Raw genomic sequence first — 20,141 nt, forward strand, 5'->3', positions numbered from 1 at the left:
TTTGACATATGTGTATTAGTTCGAGATAAAAAATGAATTTTTAATGCTTTTGTTAACGTTGGGACCGTAAATTTAGTTCGACTCAACCGAAATTTCGACTCATCCAATTTCGACTCATCAGGAGTCGAATTACATACTTTTGTATGGAATAATGTTCGGGACCAGGTGAAAACTTCGACTCATCCGAAATTTCGAGTCAACTGAGTTCGAGACGAGAGTTAACTGTAATTAACCTCAGATAAAAATAATTATTTACCAATTTTTCTCAGACAAAGTTGCATGTGTCAAGTGTTCTCTTGGCATGTAATAAATCTGTTGACGGAGAGAATTAATCAAGTTATCAAAACTTGGATATCCCCTGTAATCTGGTAACAGCATGGACATTGGATCTGCTAATAGAAGAAAATAGGATGTGATGATGGCTGAAATAGTTTATTGTGAATGGATACTTTAGTGTAAAAGCTGCCTTGTTTGTTAGGACAACAATATAACTAAAAAATTTTTATTAAAACCCTGTAGCTCATAACTGTGAAATTTATTGTAGCAACATTCCAGCAGCGCCTGCATACAGATTATATAGCTCCTAATTGATACAATATTCTCAGGGTTTTATTTCCTATCATGATTTCCTTGATAAAGTATTGCTGCTCACAAGGAAGCTATTAAACCAAGAATTTCAAATAGTGAAGTTGAAATCATTTTTTCCTAAATTTTATGGACGCCATCACAAGTTGGTTAACCATTACAGAATAACCGTTTCACAGATGATATAGGATATGTTCCTTATGTGACCTACCGAATTTGACTATCCACCAGATTTGTAATAACATAAGCAACATGTGCCACATGTGGAGCAGGATCTGATTACCCTTCTGGAGCACCTGAGATTACCCCCAGTTTCGGTGGGGTTCATGTTGCTTAGTCTTTAGTTTTCTATGTTGTGTCTTCTATACTATTATTTGTCTGTTTGTCTTTTTATTTTAGCCATGGCGTGGTCAGTTTATTTTCAATCTATGAGTTTGACTGTCCCTCTGGTATCATTCGTCGTTCTTTTATTCTATTTTTTATAAATTAATCTATGTCTCATTTATAAAACACTTTATATATATATGTTCACTTTTCATTATTTAGAAAATAGACAGAATTCAAATACAAAATTCATATAAGGTTAATTTTGATTGAACAACATGAAAAAAATATATGGCATCAATTCTATGACTGAGGCCATTGAAGTTTTTATCAATTACTGTGTTGTAAAGGCTGTATATTATCATAAACTAACTTAAATTTTTGATCACCAGCTTAATCAGTTTGATACCTTTGATAAGCAACTAATACTGTAAACATTAAACAATAATGTTTCATTAAAAAGATCTTGTAATTTCCTTTTTTTTTTGTGAGAAAATTTGATATAGTTTTAAACATATTTATCTATAGTGGATTGCAAAACATTTGTAATAAGCCAATACCTTCTGTTTTCATATCATCTATATTTGGTAACAGGAACAAGTTGACATCTAAATCAATTGTTTTATGATTTAATCCAGGAATAATTTTTCCATCAGCCATAGTTACACCTTCTGAAAAATAGAAAGTATTTTTTAACAAAAGTCAAATGAGACAATGTTAAGATTTGAAGTGAAGAAGTTACAAAATAATCTTCAGCTTGAGGGTTTTATTAAGTAAATGAAATCATGGTTGACCGTGAAGTTAACACAGTAGTTCTAAACATTACAGAGTAATTTTTAAAAACATTGAATTGCAATGGACAACATGTTGACAATTGTTTGACCTTTGTTTATAATAGACAAGCTTGAAATTTTGTTTTAAATCAGATAGATTCATGAACCATGAACAATTTGTGTAGTTTATCTTAATTAAAAAAGTTTTATTTCAAAACAAGTATGGTTAAATACAGAATCATCTATTTAATATGTATATCTGAGTAAATATTATTAATCAATTGTTTAACATAGGCATTGCTTTATTATCTGTACAAGAGTGCACACACTGAAATGTCTCGCCTTCTTTACTAATCATTGATATTATGTTGATAGTCCTAGGTATAAAGCTTTATTACAACTGCCACAAAAACTTAACATTAACCAAGACAGCTAAACAAAGACCAATGAACCATGAAAAAGAGGTCAAGGTCAGATGAACCATGCCAGGCAGACATGTACAGCTAACAATGCTTCCATACAACAAATATGGTTGACCTATTACTTATAGTTTAAGAAAAACAGACCAAAACACAAAAACTTAACACTTTGCAATGAACCGTGAAATTGAGGTCATGGTCAAATAAAACCGGGGGGACTTACATATAGATTATAAATATTTCCATACACCAAATATAGTTGACCTTTGGCATATAATATTAGATAAAAAGACCAAAACTCAAAAACTTAACTTTGACCACTGAACCATGAAAATGAGGTCAAGGTCAGATGACATCTGCCGGCTAGACATGTATACCTTACAATCATTCCATACAACAAATATATTAGACTTATTGCATAAAATATGAGAAAAACAGACCAAAACACAAAAACTTAACTATAACCACTGAACCATGAAATGAGGTCAAGGTCAGATGACACCTGCCAGTTAGACATGTACACCTTACAGTCCTTCCATACACCGAATATACTAGCCCTATTGCTTATAGTATCCGAGATATGGACTTGACCACCAAAACTTAACCTTGTTCAGTGATCCATGAAATGAGGTCGAGGTCAAGTGAAAACTGTCTGACGGGCATGAGGACCTTGCAAAGTACGCACATACCAAATATAGTTATCCGATTACTTATAATAAGAGAGAAATCATCATTACAAAAATTCTGAACTTTTTTTTCAATTGGTCACTGAACCATGAAAATGAGGTCAAGGACATTGGACTGACAGAAACTTCATAACATGAGGCATCTATATACAAAGTATGAAGCATCCAGGTCTTCCACCTTCTAAAATATAAAGCTTTTAAGAAGTTAGTCGCCGCCATAGCCGCCGCCGTCGGATCACTATCCCTATGTCGAGCTTTCTGCAACAAAAGTTGCAGGCTCGACAATAATGTACACACTGGTGCTCTATGCTGCTTGAATTCTGAAAAGAGAGGTTAAACATACCAAAAAGGGACAATAAATGGCTGACTTGTGTTAAGAGAGCAATATCTCTTGCAAGTAAAAGACACCCTTGTAGATTTAAAATCAAAGCGCTGTAAGCGCTGAAGGCAGTTAACCAAAAACCAGGCAAACGTAATTATGTGCAGTGGCAGATCAAGAAAGGAGTAGGTATGGTAAGGACCGATTTCGGCCTCAATTTTCAAGTTCATCGAACGAAAGATTTTAACTGATTAAGTCATTCAAAACGCTTCGATTCAAGCTTAAATATGAAAAATCTATCAAATATGCCAAAAATCGTCACTTTTCAGATGGTTTTTGTCAAAAATGAAAGTGGCCGCATCCGTGTTCATCCTCAACCTTTATATATATTATGTATTATCATCAAATACAACTTACATTTCAATATAATGAATGAACACGAATGCGGCCACTTTCATTTAAGACGGAAACCGTCTAAAATTTAACTAAAATGCTAAAATTGTGAAGATTTCAGTAATTTAGCATGACTAAATGATGCTAGTACCCGATATATGTGCATTGTATTGTCAAAAACAGCCCATATTTATGTACCAGAAGCATTTTACTTTTCAATTAATATCTTAACGATTGCATTTTCACATTTTTCTAAAACTGCTATATTTTGGGGCCAAAAAGGGGTCTTACTGAAACTACTCCTTTTCATAAGTGGGGGCCCACTGCCTGCCTAACAGGGGACCTGCTCCAGTCATGCTTCAGTGATTCCCTATATAATCAACCAAATTTTTTCTCAAAAAATGGATAAGGGGGGGCCACTAAAAACCCCTCTAAATCCACCTCTGATGTGGCATTAAACATTCATATATTGTACATTTATATTTATCTAATGAATTAATTATTAAGGCAAATAATTTATATGTTATCAAGGTTTCAATAGCAATGAATATATAAATGTATATTTTTTATGGTGAGTCTGCAGTGGTACAAGTTCGCAATGATTGTAGTTGTTCTAGTTGGTAGTTAACGTTGGTTTTAGTTGACTGTTAGTAGTACGTGTTGAATTAGTACGAACATGAAATAGTATGAATGGACTGGTTTCCCTGTAAAGAAAACTGAGTATGTGTTCTATAGTACAATAGTTATGCGACACAAATCAGACAAATGTTCACTACTACAAGGATCAAAGGTGAGGTCTGACTGACCTGCCCATAGTAAATGTAAATGATTTGTTATATTGTCCCATACATGAATATATATGGTTTAGGGGTGGGGATCTCGAGGGTTTTTCAATTTCTCAAACAGAAGGGATAGGATGACCCCAGGGACTTCCCCTATATTTCATTTGATTTGTTATATTGTCCCATACATGAATATATATGGTTTAGGGGTGGGGATCTCATCGGTTTCCAAGTTCTCAAACAGGAGGGGGACTCCCCCTATATTTCATTTAATTAGTTATATTGACCCATACATGAATATATATTGTTTAGGGGTGGGGATCTCGACCGTTTCGTAAGTTCCCAAACAGGTGGGGGTGGTTCACCCCATGGACTCCCCTTATATTTCATTTGATTAGTTATATATATATAGTCCCATACATGAATGTATATGGTTGAGAGGTGGGGATCTCACCCCTTTAACGTTATCAAACAGGAGGGGGTAGAGTGTCCCAAAGAACGCCACCTATATATCATATGATTTGCCTACATTCAGGTAGATATTTGTGAAAATAAAGTAAGCATTGGTACCGTTAATTTTATTATTAACTGACCCTTCAAAATTGAGAAAAAAAAATACCCCTTCAAAATTGCAGTAATATGTTTACACTTTAAAAGCATCTTACATGCATTATCAACATTTATCACTGATAAAGAAAATTTATACTGTGACCAGGAACATATATATTGTTAGATATACTGTTCCCAGCTGTCACATTGTATTGGATTTTGACATTAAAATTTGTCAAAAGTAATTTTGAGTTTCTGTTTAAAATATTTTCTGCTTTTTCTTTCTTTTACATACATCTTTTGGTTTTCAATTCTAGTGTTTATATTCATTTACCATGCATAGATGTGTTTTGTCACCGGCCTGGATTCGCCAAAAAACCCGGAATTACCCTTATTCCCTTCCGGAATCGGATCCGAAATTGTAATTGTCTTTTCACGGCAGCCATTGTCATTGTGTTCCAATGTTGCTTTTGTCAGTCAGATACGATTTTATTCGCGTATTAACACATTTTTTGTCGGCGATTTTCTGTATATAGCTAGCGATTGAACAAAATTGACATCGCTGTCATGAATAATAATGATTAAAATAAGTTTTGAGATCGTTTATTTGGAGACTTCATGGACTTTGGCGAAAAGGTTTGCAAAGCTATTTTTTATTTTCTTTCAAGCGAAACTGAGACTACTTACTATAACTGTGATATAGTTGTCTCAGAGTGGAAGGCCCGTCAGGCGTGGCTAGTAACCAAGTCGAAAGTGGAAGGTCGCAGACCTCGGACCACCGCTAATTTGAACCCCTGCCTCCAAATTGAAAAGATACGAATTTCGTCTTCTAATTTGAAATTGCCGCCAACAGCATGAACAGTTGAACTTATTATATAATAGACTACTGACGTAGTTGTACTACGTATTGACGACAAACAATATTCCTACGACTTTTGCCATTTGGGAAATCTAAACTACTTGTCTTAAAAGATTTTCGGCGATTAAATATTTCGTACAATTGTTTTTTGACATCTTAGCCAAAAGCACAGGCAATAATAAACTACATAAGAATTCCTAATGAGCACTACTTCCTATGTGCAACTTCAAAAGTTTTGGGTGATTCGACGATCATTTAAGGTTTTTCTAGTCATATTTTTTGTACTCCAGAATTAAAAGTATTAAAAAAGTGTTCAATTAGTTATATATAACATAGTAGCCAGCTAGATAATAACAATGGCAAGTATTTTAGCATTTATTGGGTAGACCACAAATCTAGGGTGCTCACATAATGCAGATTAACTGCATAAAAAGAGCAGGCTTATGCCACTACAAGGCAGCACTCGCACCAACAAAGTGGAAAGGGATTAATATACGTTGCAATAACTTGTTTCCCAATCCACTATAAACGTAGAAATCTGAAACATGATCACCACAAACCCCACCAAAAAAGGGGCCGGTCTCAGGTGCTCCAGAAGGGTAACATTAGATCATTAAAAGTGGAAATGAGATATTAATATTTTAAATTTAACACATCTTAAATCATTTATCCAGAACCACTGTTAATCATATTACCTCTTTTAAAGCTATGAAATTATTGATTTTCCAAGCTGTTATTTACCTAGTATATTTAATTTGGATGTATCAAAAGCCTTCTTGAGTGTATACTGCATACTGCCATAACTCTGTATACTAAAATCATCTCTGTTGGCTTTATTTAATATAAACACTGAAACAAAATTAAAATGCATTAAATATTTGATCACATATACACTCAACCTTCATGTATCTTTTCTATAATAGAAAAAGAATAAAAAATATATGATTGTAACTAAGGGGATCTAACCAATTGTCTATTAATGAATAATTTAATTTTGGATGTAACGCGTCTTCTGATTAGCTGACGTTATTTTGTTATGAGCTCATAGACATAGTTTAGTCATGTGACTGTGACGTCATCAACGTTTTTTCATGGTTTTCTACGGTTTAAAATGGAATTTAGATTTAAATTATAAGAAATGACTGTAATATTTTTTTCTGTCTATTCGAAATAACATAAAAAATGTGGTGCACACTGTTAAATAACCCGCTATGCGCGTTATTCAGTGTGCACCAATTTTTTTATGTTATTTCTTCATAGACAGAAAAAATATTACAGTCATTCCTTAAGTGTTTAATATATGATTGTAACTAAGGGGATCTAACCAATTGTCTATTAATGAGTGTTGAGATATTTTTAACTTCAAGCTCATTATTCTCCTATCAGCTAAGTCATACATGCGTAGTTATAATCATTCTCCTATCAGCTAAGTCATACATGCGTAGTTATAATCATTCTCCTATCAGCTAAGTCATACATGTGCAGTTATATAATCATTCTCCTATCAGCTAAGTCATACATGCGTAGTTATAATCATTCTCCTATCAGCTAAGTCATACATGTGTAGTTATAATCAGAAGAAAACAGATAGCATGCAGTCATAGTTGATCTGCTTCTAATCCTTGGTTAGCATGAAAACATCAATGGGGGACAGAGAAACATTTACAGACAAGCAAGCCCTTGCTGACCTGTCATTTTTCGAGTAAGTCCCTGGCCTTGTGGTCATCATCTCAATTATCGTACTCAGACTCAGAAATTAACATATCAAAATACTAAATTTTGTGTTTCAAGTACGAACTTTTGTACTTCAAGTAATTGTTTAGTAACGTTTTCTGACTGAGACATTTAACTTGTTACCTACCAACATTAGGGAAGTAATCAGCATTTTCTTCAGGAGAGCTATCATGACTGGTTGATGGGGTGGAAGGCTTCAACATTTCTGCTGTTTGTAAAAACCTGAAAGTTAATACAAGATTTTAACATCTGAAAAGAATTTTTCTCAGTTTAATACAAATTTCGAGTTAATTTTAATAAAAATACCAGAGTGTTTCAAAGTCAGAGCAACTTATATTTATATTTTTCTGTACAGTTGTAACTGGCCAAATTTACTTTATGAGGTTAAGTAAGGAAAAATCCAAATTTTACATATTTTGGTGACAATTTATATTCATGACATTATATTATGTGTATCCTACCAGAGTAAACTGGTATCTGTAAACCAGTCCTGTACAACAACAATTATATGAGTGACCTACCTGAGTAAACTGATATCTGTAAACCAGTCCTGTACAACAACAATTATATGAGTGACCTACCTGAGTAAACTGGTATCTGTAAACCAGTCCTGTACAACAATTATATGAGTGACCTACTTGAGTAAACTGGTATCTGTAAACTAGTCCTGTACAACAACAAATTATATGAGTGACCTACCTGAGTAAACTGGTACCTGTAAACCAGTCCTGTACAACAACAATTATATGAGTGACCTACCTGAGTAAACTGGTATCTGTAAACCAGTCCTGTACAACAACAATTATATGAGTTACCTACCTGAGTAAACTGGTATCTGTAAACCAGTCCTGTACAACAACAATTATATGACAAACTGTCATCAGAAAAGCTGTCTGTTGAAGTGCCTGAAACATAGAAATATTTGTCCAGATATTTTAGTTATTCAATAAATGCATTGAAGGTAAAGAGGAATTAGTTAAAGGCAAAATTTAATAAATCAATATTTTTTAGTGATAACATACAGACTATGGATGATGCTTACATCCACTTCATTTGAACATCATGAACATTGGTGGATAGTTTTTCCATAAAAACCTAACCATTATCTAAATTTTTTTTTGGTTGAAGAGTTTAAAGGAGCTTGTGATCCTTTGAAATATTCTTGGATATCGAAAATACAGCATAGTAAATGGACAAATTTCAGCCCCTGCCCCCTTGGTCAGGTTATTGTGCCCTAGACAGACCTATTCCTGACATAATGGGGCTGATATTGGTGTCTCTGGATGATACGACATATGATACAGATTTTGCCATGTATTATTCTCTATATTACAATTGCACTATCTTTAATTATTATGGATATTGAAATTGTTATCTTTTTATTGTAATTATTTATTATTCATGCTAACAATTTGAATACTTAATGAAATTATAGGCTCACTTCTGTAAGAAGATAGTTTGTATAACTTAGTAAAAAAATATCCCTCAAAGACAAACTGTACCAAACATGATAAGCCCTTTCCCCTATTATTTGTCAAAATTGGTTGGAAGACTAAATTTTTCTAGACATTTAGAAGGGTTTTCCTAAAATGCACTTATCTGTATTGGCTAGTATGTTTTTGAAATAAAACAAAAGAAAACAATACTAACTTACTTGTATTTCCATGTAGTTCTCTACTGTTGTAAATTCTGTGGAGACTTTTTTGTCATTTTTGATAAACTGTTCTAAGACTGAAGCACTTAATATAGGCTGAAATTTATATAGACTGCTTTAGAATGACAATCAATCAATCATACATACAATCATTTTTACTGGATTTGATTTTCACAAGGAAAAAAAGTTAGCCCAGTACATTTTACACTGCATTGATAAATATAGACACATTTGGGATGCAGCAGATAGAAATATATAATTACAAATATGTACAATACATATGGTGTATGCATCTAGATTGAAGATTTTTGCCAGTTTTTGAGTTGAGTCTCAATACATGTACTTCTTGTTAGTCTCTACCAAAGAATAAACGTCTCCCCTATTATGCTGTGGAGAATTTTAAGTTTAGAATACTGTACCTTTTTAAATATTATCAAATGAGAATACTGTGGAAAAAGTATGATTTGTTGGATACCAATTTTGATGGAATTTGTAGCTATATATATATAGGTAAACCATGAATTTAAGGTGGTATGGGAGTCTAAATTAATCAAAGTGCTGGATAGCACCTGTGGAAAGTTTGCAACTGTAGATTGTAATATTTCAAATAGATAGTGTGTAGATTGCATGGTTACCTTTTTTTCCTACTTAAAAAAGAAAAAACTTTATCAAGAAATAATTGTAACAGGATGCTGCTACGAAGTCTCCCAAACAAAGCTCTCAAAATTAGTCATTCCCACGGGTCGCCTGACATTAAGCAAAGTCCAATACAAATTGGTCCGGTCTAGTAAAGTGATATTCATGATTTGGGGGTGGGGATCTAGACAGTTTACAAGTTCTCAAACAGGCAGGAGGTAGGGTAAGAGTGGCCCTAGGGGACTAGCCTTTTATTTCATCTGATTTGTTTTATTATTCCGTACAAGAATATATGTTGTTTCAGTGTGGGGATTTCAACAGTTTTCAAGTTTTCGAAAAGGGGGTGGATCTTGACTGTTTACAAGTTCTCAAAACAGGATGGGGTGGGGTTACACCGAGGGACTTAATTATATTTCACTTTATTCGTTTTATTGTCCAATACAAGAATATTTATGATTAAGGGTTGGGGATCTCAACCGTTTACAAGTTCTCAAACATGAGGGGTTGGGGATGACTCAGAGGTACTCCCACTATATTTCATTGGTTTTGTTTTGTTGCCCCATAAAATAGAATATATATGGTTTAGGGGTGATCATCTCGACCGTATAAGTTTTCCAAAAAAAGTTGGTTGGGTCACCCCTGTGGACTTCTTCTATATTTCCTTTTGATTTATTTTATTTTCTCATACAAAAATATATATGGTTTGTGGGTGTGGATCTCAGCCGTTTACAAGTTCTCAAACAACAAGGGGATGGGAGTGACCCCTAGGGACTCGCCTTCTTTTGAATTTGATTTGTTTTATTGTCCAGTACAAGAATATATATGGTTAAGGGGAGGGGATCTTGACCATTTCCAAGTTGTCAAACAACAGGGGGTGGGGCTGACCCAAAGGGACTCCCACTTTATTTCATTGAATTTGTTTTGTTGCCCTATACAAAAATAGATATGGTTTAGGGGTGGGGATCTCGACCGTTTACAAGTTCTCAGACATGAGGGGGTGGGGCTGACCCAAAGGGACTCCCACTTTATTTTTATTTGATTTGTTTTGTTGCCCTATACAAAAATATATATGGTTTAGGGGTGGGGATCTCAACCGTTTACAAGTTCTCAGACATGAGGGGGTGGGGCTGACCCAAAGGGACTCCCACTTTATTTTTATTTGATTTGTTTTGTTGCCCTATACAAAAATATATATGGTTTAGGGGTGGGGATCTCAACCGTTTACAAGTTCTCAGACATGAGGGGGTGGGGCTGACCCAAAGGGACTCCCACTTTATTTCATTGAATTTGTTTTGTTGCCCTATACAAAAATATATATGGTTTAGGGGTGGGGATCTCGACCGTTTACAAGTTCTCAGACATGAGGGGGTGGGGCTGACCCAAAGGGACACCCACTTTATTTCATTTGATTTGTTTTGTTGCCCTATACAAAAATATATATGGTTTAGGGGTGGGGATCTCGATCGTTTACAAGTTCTCAGACATGAGGGGGTGGGGCTGACCCAAAGGGACTCCCACTTTATTTCATTGCATTTGTTTTGTTGCCCTATACAAAAATATATATGGTTTAGGGGATGGGATCTAGACAGTTTCTAAGTTCCCAGACATGAGGGGTTGGGGCTGACCCAAAGGGACACCCACTTTATTTCATTTGATTTGTTTTGTTGCCACATACAAAAATACATATGGTTTATGGGTGGGGTGACTGACCCCTCTGGAGTTCCTCTATATTTCATTTGATTTATTTCATTGTCCCATACAATAATATATATGGTATATTGGTTGAAGTCTCAACTGTTAATAAGTTCTCAAAAAACCAGGGGGTGAGAGTGACCCCAGGGGACTCGCCTTTTATTTCATCTGATTTGTTTTATTGTAACATATAAAGAACATATAATGTTTAGGAGTGGGGATCTGACTGTTTTTAAGTATTCAAACATGAGGGGTTAGGTGGGGTGACACCATGGACTCAACCTAAATTTAATTAATTTGATTTGTTTTATGGTCCTGTGATCATTACTGAAAACCATGTGTGTCTGTCACTTACTGTTTTCTTCAAGTTTATAATTTATTATTGTTATTGAAAATTAAAAAAAAAATCCCTTAGGGTTCTTTAGTAAATTCCTCCCTTCTGTTGGCCCCTCAAAATACAACTAAATAGACCCCAAGGAGAAAAATAATAAGAAATGAGCAAAAACTTTGTTTATGAGTCTTAATAGCAATTAGTATAATTACGATTTTTGTTATAGTCCGATTTCTTATGCCGAATATGTAAAAGGCCGAGTTTATTATAGTCCGAGTTTGTTGTGGGCCGAGATCAGATGAGATACCATGATACTTCTGATACTCTCGGGCTTTTACATATTGAATAGAAATTTGTAAAAATCGTAGTATAAAGCGACGAAAAATGTTCATTCGTGAGGGGGGGGCAAGGGGTTTAACTGTTATGCTGTTATGGGGCAATTTAATTCTTTGTTATCTGTTATTTTGAAAATATATTTGCTGTTAGCTGTTATTGTCTTATTCTTTGTTAGCTGTTATTGGGCTTTTAGTTTTTTTGTTATCTGTTATTGTGATAATGTATTTGCTGTTAACTGTTATTGAAAATTGGAATGTTAGCATTTTTTTTACAGTCAATATTCGGTATAAATTGAAGATCATTGGCCATTGGGGTCTACCACTACTAATATGTTTGTCCCGTATTCAGAGAAGGATTCCATTAACATATACCCATCACAGAAGTGAGTTCCAGGACAATTAAAGTATATCTTATGATTATCCTTTGTAATAAATACCATTTTTTTATGAATCTGTATTCAGAATTATCTTAATTTTTTGTATGAGAATAATGTTTCTTGTTTTCCGTACGAACATATTAAATTAAAACAATTCTTAATATGACAAAAAGGAAAACATATGGCCAGGAATATCTGACAAGGATCTCAATTAAGGACTAGGTCATAACAACCACGTAACCTTTTATATAATATGGTACATAGACTCAGCTCTGTAATTCTTTTCAAAGCAGAACCAATTTGTACAATGAAAGTTCCAACCATGTACTTGGGTCCGAAGCTGCACATAACTCATTACAGACAAAGATTTATTTCGTTTCAAGCCATTGTTTCCCTACTAAACTATGTATTCTACTTACTAGTACACTGGGTACAATCAAAAACCTCAGCTGATAAAAAATTGTTCAAATAAGGCCTTTGAAAATAGTGGAATAAATTGCTTTTAGAGTGTCAAAATTCGTTCGGAGTACTTGATAAATTGCATGCTTATAATTGGTGCTTTTGATTTTTCTACCCTATTTACCACTTTGCCTCATAGTTTTCTTAAGAAAAATTCACACATCTCATTAAATGGTCATTAGAAAAAGTCAGAATATTCAAACTCTTTTTGGTCACTTTTTTGATTAGCAACAAAGGGAGCTTCAATTTATAAAAATTGAAAGTTACCTCATGTTAATAGATATAAGCAATTCACCAATCTAATTAAAATTAAATCCTTTAATTGCTCCTGTTCTGATATGTCGCGCATCCCTTGATGCGCGACATATCAGAACAGGAGCAATTAAAGGATTTAATTTTAATTAGATTGGCAATTCACCAAAATTCCTTGCTTTGTGAAAGCATTTTTGAGATATTATCAGAAAACTGAAAAAAACCACCAATTTTATTGAATAAAAACCCATTACCCAGAAACTTAAAATCTAAAATTTATCAAAAAAAAAAAGAAAAAAAAAAGAGCTCACGTCAATAGATATAAACAATTTCCCAAAGTTCAATGCAAATGGTTAAAGAGTTTTTGAGTTAAATGTCCGACATGTTGACAACAGACGGACAACAGTATACCATAATACGTTCCGTAAACGAGCGTATAAAAAATATTATAATATTGAGTAGTTATTCAAACACATTCTAGATACATAAATTAATACTAAAAACATAGTCATAAAAAATGGAATGCATTACAAAGGATTATATCCGTAATAAGAAATACTGATTTGTCAAAGACCGAATTATTTTAATTTTTCATTTACTGTTATCTGTTTTTGTCCATTTTAATTCCTTGTTATCTGTTATGAGCCAAATCAATTTGCTGTTTTGCTGTTATTGGGACCCCCCTTGCCCCCCCCTCATTCGTGAAATATTTTAAACATGCTATTAATTTTCTCTTCAACCGGAGGAAGGTAGGAAACCTTTGAAACCGGGATTGTAGTACTCCCGTTTGGAGGCACACATATATGGATCTGACGCATGTCTGAAGAATACCGATAAAATCATAACGTAGAAACTGCTGTCTCGTGTGTGTATTGATTTTACTTTCCGCGTAGCGCAGATCCGCGAAGTCGTTTTTGTTCGTCTTTCAAATGAAGTTGAATTATTTGATTTATCGATGAAAATTCAGTGCATTTTTTATTCAAGCTGTATGCTATTAAAATAGAAGAGCTCAAAATTTCAAAAGCATCTTTCTATTATTAGTTTTCAAACACCAGTACTACATTATCTAGAAGTAGGACACACTTCCTAAAGTAAGTTAGGCTGTCTCTTTTCCGGTTAGGCCGATGCCTTAAGAAAGTTTATTGCTATAGCAAGCTATAGCAAACTTTCCAAAAATGATAGAATTTGTTCAAACTTTGCCAAAATGTAGTTTATAAAATGATATGTTCAAAAATATAATAAAAATGATAGGTCACCGGGCATTTTCTCAAGCTACAGGTTGTGGCAAAATGACACATTCTGTTAGGATTAGGCCAAAAATAAAATATTGTTTGTTTCCCCTCCCACCACCGACCCAGTAAAATCGCCGCGACTCGAAAAAATTTATTGGCCATCCTTGTCCAAAATTTTTTTTTTTTTGCTATGTTGGTTTTTGGTGATATCTTTCCGATGCTGTAGTAAACGTGCATTGGTTTTTTGTCATACCTTTCCAACGCTGTAGTCAACAAGCGTTTTAAATCCAGGCATTTTTGCATTGGAGCATCTATATGATACGGAATCAAGGAAAACAAACATGCATTGCACACGATTTGTGTTGTGTGCAAGGGTGATATTTGAAAATAAAAAATCTGAAGAATCTTTCAACCCACTGAGTGCACCTTGATAGGCTTTGTCTTTAACCTCTGTTTCTGTTTAAGGGATAAAATCCTTGAGTAAAAATGGTCTGAATCGTGCTTTGAAATCATTCTACTTTGTCTTCTCTTCGAACAGGTTGGGCACAAGTCAGAAAATGTTGGATACATGAATTCCCTGCTTTCAGGGAACCTCCCAGATTTCTAGTGTAAACAAGACCAGTTTAAATGTGTTTTAATTTTTCAATTTATGGCATGAAATTTACAAAAGGGCATGTTTTACATTATAACTGCATCAGTTGAATTTGTAAATACTCAAAGTATTCTAGGAACAACAAAAACATGAATAAGTGCATGAAGCCTTGTTTTTTCTAGAACTCGAAAAAACATACAAATCTTGTGTTTAGGAATTAATTGACGTAGCTGCATGATCAAGGTGTAACTGAACATAACTGAATTATGTTCACTTCTATTGAAATTTTTATTCATTGAATTTTAATTTCCAAGTCATTAACATATCTTTTTGTCATCTCATAATTGATGATCAAGGTATAAATTGGTGAACACAGGAATTGTTTTGTTGTTAGTTATGCATCAAATTAGACCTGAAAGAAGCTTCATTTTTAACTAATTAAACACTTGCTTTCATTAAACATTTTTATCACATAAAGAACGTGTGCTTTTGTAGATTTCATACCATAAAATAAATAGGAAAAAAAGGAGGACCTGTATACAGTTTTCACACCAGAAAACTGGGATGTACACTGAAATCAGGGAATACCCCACTTTTCTTGACTTATCTTACCTGTTGAATTTTGTATTTTGTAAAAATTCAATGTAGAAAAAATTATATCAAGAAATAAAATAAAATAATTAGCCTACCTACCTACCCATACCCTGATAACCTCAGTCAGGGAGGGGAAACAGATATTTTTAATGTTGGCCTTATACAGAAAAAAATACATAATGTAATTAGTCGCTAAACTAAATAATTGAATTGTAAACTAAAAAGAAGATAGGTTTTGGTAAATGCTTTGAGAATATCAAAATAAAAGATAGGGTCATTGTGCATTTTTTCCTGCTTAAATACAAACAAGCAAAATGTTATATAGATTCTTCAGAAATGTATTATTTCAGAGTTATCTCCCCTTAAAATGCTAATTTTAAAAAAACATTAAAAATCAAGCAAAAAAAATCTACACTTATATTAGTGAGAAGTTTTAATCTCATAAATTTATTCTTTTAAGTGAACATTCAGATTAGTTATCTTCATTCCTCATCAAATTTTGCTAATTTGATTGAATAGACTTTAGGTTTTCTGTTATTTACCATCCAAGATGGTGTTAGGACTTCACCTATACCATTTAAAGTCATAAGAAACCTCAAATTAAAAAAAATAATGCATATGCTTTTTTATAACTCAATGGATAGTTTTTATTATAAAACGTATGTACATATACTTTTTTCTGAAGAAAATTCTTTAATTTATTCATATTTAGAAGAAGTTTACTTTATTTTAATTGCTTCCTTCCAGCAATTCCCCCGACATATTTTCCGTAATCAAAGTGAACTCAGTGTGACCCATCTCGTAAAAATCCGGTGATCACAATATGCATGGATGTCCTTAAAATAAACTATTATACTGGATTAACACGTTAAACACGTGCTCAATTTCAATGCTTTTTGTTGATTTTTTGTCGATTGTTGACAAACAGGTGACAATCGTTAAACTTAGGCTTCAAAACACGAACTTTAATTACCTGCCATATTTTCACAACAACACAGACCGATTGAAAAAAAATTGACGATTATATGAAATTTACAAGAAAAAAATGATAAATTCGTGCACAGAAGACTAAGTTTATGATGTTTGTATGCATTGGTTCAAGAATTGGAAGAACATTATTTTTCACTGGTCACTCGTTTCTTATGACTTTAAACATTCAGTGAAGTTCAATTTTTCTCTAGGCTTGTTACCACTTTGGCAAATCCACAAAATAAAAATATCAATGAAGGTGTAAGCTTTCATCAACCAACAAAAGTAAATGAACCCACATTTAAGGTTAAGCTGCAAATGTATTTCAATAGGACTTTAATAGTGAAACCAGCTGTGTCCAGAGTGACATACCTGTGTATCTAAGAATATAACCCTCTGTCCAGTAACAAACATATCTATGCCATCTGTCAGGTGGACACACGATTCCTGGCAATCTCTATTTTGAGGTGCAAATATGTAACTTCTGGAATGTGTAAAAGTGAAAATGTTTTTTCATTAATATTAATAAATTGATTGATTGAAAGATTGGTGTTAAATGTCACTTTCAGCACTATTGTGTTTTTTGTGGTCAGTTTTTATTGGTGGAGGAATCCTGACTTCCCAGATAGAATCACCAACCTTCATCCTAGCCAGTTTAGACTGGAGTGGAGTCCACCTTGAATATATCAGTATAGTATTTGTAATCAAACCAGTATAAAAATTTGTTATCATGGCAATAAACATTGTCTTTGACCACTTAAAGGTAACTAGGGTCATTGATAATAACCTTAGAGAGTTTTTTTTTATATTATTAACATGTATTTGAGTTACCATCTCATATACAAGATATCTTCTCATTTTTACAATATCCACACTTTATCATTTTTATGAAATTTTCCTTTGATCTTTCCTTTCTCAGCATAGAAGAGTGATATGAAAAATTATAGCTAGAAACCAATGGCAAACATGCTGTTGTCAATGTAAGGGCTCAAGCGTGGTCTATAGTGATCACTTTAAATTATTACCTGAGAGAGTCTTCAGGAGAGTTTCCTGCCAATAAAGACAAAATGGTGGATTTGCCTACACCTTGCCCACCTATAACACCAATGACTAGGAAATCTGTCTGATCTACTAACATCTGTAATATATATTCATTAAATAACTTTTGAAAAATTGGTGACATAATTTTGTATGTACATATGTACATGATTTTTCCAATTGTTTCAATCAATATGCAGCAAGGATTAACATTTTTCACAAGCATCTAAGACATATATCTGAATGAATAATGTAAAAAAAAATGTATATTTGCATGCGTATTTCCGATAACATGAATAATACAGTTTAACATTACTTTCTATAAAATGTACACCACCATTGCCTCAACCACCATCTTACCTCCATTCCAGTTTCTAACCAGTTCTGATTATCGTCAACCAGTTCGACAGAATGTATCAAGCACCTTAATCCCCTCCCACCACCATCACTACCCCTATTCCCTTAGGTCTTACCTCCATTCCAGTTTCTATCCAGTTCTGATGATCATCCACAAGCTTGACTGGGTGTATCAAGCACCTTAATCCCCTCCTATCACCACCACTACCCCTACCCCATAGATTTTACCTCCATTCCAGTTTCTATCCAGTTCTGATTATTGTCCACCAGTTTGACTGAATGTATCAAGCACCTCAATCCCTTACCACCACCATCACTACCCCTACCCCCTTAGATCTTACCTCCATTCCAGTTTCTATCCAGTTCTGATTATCGTCCACAAGTTTGACAGGGTGTATCATCTCTGGAGGTAAAGCAAGTCTACTCTGACTAGAACCTGTAAAATTACTTTGCTTTAGGATTGTGATCTTACTAGTAAAGCAAGTCTACCCTGACTAGAACCTGTGAAAGTACTTTGCTTTAGAAATGTGATCTTACTAGTAAAGCAAGTCTGCTCTGACTAGAACCTGTAAAATTACTTTGCTTTAGGAATGTGATATTACTAGTAAAGCAAGTCTACCCTGACTAGAACCTGTGAAAGTACTTTGCTTTAGAAATGTGATCTCACTAGTAAAGCAAGTCTACCCTGACTAGAACCTGTGAAAGTACTTTGCTTTAGAAATGTGATCTCACTAGTAAAGCAAGTCTGCTCTGACTAGAACCTGTAAAATTACTTTGCTTTAGGAATGTGATATTACTAGTAAAGCAAGTCTACCCTGACTAGAACCTGTGAAATTACTTTGCTTTAGGAATGTGATATTACTAGTAAAGCAAGTCTACTCTGACTAGAACCTGTAAAATTACTTTGCTTTAGGAATGTGATATTACTAGTAAAGCAAGTCTACCCTGACTAGAACCTGTGAAAGTACTTTGCTTTAGAAATGTGATCTCACTAGTAAAGCAAGTCTGCTCTGACTAGAACCCGTTCAACCTGTAAAATTACTTTGCTTTAGAAATGTGATCTTACTAGTTAAGCAAGTCTACTCTGACTAGCAACTGTAAAATTACTTTGCTTTAGGATTGTGATCTTATTAGTAAAGCAAGTCTGCCCTGACTAGAACCTATAAAATTACTTTGCTTTAGGAGTGTGATATTACTAGTAAAGCAAGTCTGCTCTGACTAAAACCTGTAAAATTACTTTGCTTTAACAGTGTGATATTACTAGTAAAGAAAGTCTGCTCTGACTAGAACCTGTGAAATTACTCTGCTTTAGGAGTGTGATATTACTAGTAAAGCAAGTCTGCTCTGACTAGAACCTATTAAATTACTTTACTTTAGGAGTGTGATCTTACTAGTAAAGCAAGTCTACTGTGACTAGAACTTATTAAATTACTTTTTTTTATGAATGTGATCTTTCTAGTATTAAACTAATAATATCTATACAGATAATTAATACATGTCTTGTTGTGTTCATAATTTAATTAAATTTAGTACCAGTATACAACTTAAGAATTGAATGCTTCTCTTTGTAGATTTATTGGGGTGTAAAATCGTTGACCATTTTGAAGAAGCAGAAGCACTTCCTTCATAAATGTGTGCACGATCTATGCTTTTACAATCTTATAAAATTACTAATAGAAGCATTTAATACTTTTACATGTAGTTACATTTTTTTGCTAGGTTCATGAAAACATGATTTCTATAAAGTTTTTGTTTAATTTACCTGTGCACTTTATTCTGGAAACACATGTCATCATGAATGTTACTTTCAGAATGGCACAAGATTGCTGTAAGCCAATCAAAATAAACTATTTAAATGAAACCTACATTTTATGTAATTATTGTAATATGATACCCTGACCCCACCATCCTTCCTCAGTCTGGGATCCAACTACACCCAACCAAACTCCTTTGAATGTTGCAGAAGTTTTGAAAGTTTTATCTAATTGGTGCATAAATGACAGATGAGGTGCTAGATTAAGATTTTTTTAAATCTTTAAATCTAAATCTTCAATCATACAAATTTCATTTGTATCTAATGAATGTGCGTGTTTTCATCTATCACTTTTCCTTAGTTTTAAACACACTTAAGTGCTTCAAATGATTAATTAAGAAATATTATTTTCAGCTAAAATCAGAAGGAATCATCTTTTAAAAAAAA

At 33.6% G+C, this 20,141-nt stretch overlaps 2 protein-coding genes across 3 annotated transcripts in view; both read right to left on the reverse strand.

The window, feature by feature from the left end:
- LOC143063456 (uncharacterized) overlaps positions 1-20,141 on the reverse strand; it is a 132,413-nt gene that overhangs the window by 75,261 nt on the left and 37,011 nt on the right. The gene's annotated exons all lie outside the window — the stretch shown is intronic.
- Positions 1-20,141, reverse strand: part of LOC143063454 (nonsense-mediated mRNA decay factor SMG9-like) — a 29,171-nt gene that overhangs the window by 2,153 nt on the left and 6,877 nt on the right. Inside the window, exons 4-12 of one of the 2 annotated variants that reach the window (XM_076235617.1) lie at positions 18,283-18,377; positions 17,572-17,684; positions 16,919-17,030; positions 9,078-9,173; positions 8,243-8,328; positions 7,551-7,645; positions 6,431-6,538; positions 1,470-1,580; positions 257-389 (exon numbers count right to left, since the gene is read on the reverse strand). In XM_076235617.1, the coding sequence (XP_076091732.1) occupies positions 257-389; positions 1,470-1,580; positions 6,431-6,538; positions 7,551-7,645; positions 8,243-8,328; positions 9,078-9,173; positions 16,919-17,030; positions 17,572-17,684; positions 18,283-18,377 (949 nt within the window). Of the gene's footprint in view, positions 1-256; positions 393-1,469; positions 1,581-6,430; positions 6,539-7,550; positions 7,646-8,242; positions 8,329-9,077; positions 9,174-16,918; positions 17,031-17,571; positions 17,685-18,282; positions 18,378-20,141 lie in introns of both variants that reach the window. The other variant, XM_076235616.1, reaches the window with a different exon arrangement.

This window comes from Mytilus galloprovincialis, chromosome 2 (genome assembly GCF_965363235.1).
Source record: "Mytilus galloprovincialis chromosome 2, xbMytGall1.hap1.1, whole genome shotgun sequence".
NCBI lineage: Eukaryota > Metazoa > Mollusca > Bivalvia > Mytilida > Mytilidae > Mytilus > Mytilus galloprovincialis.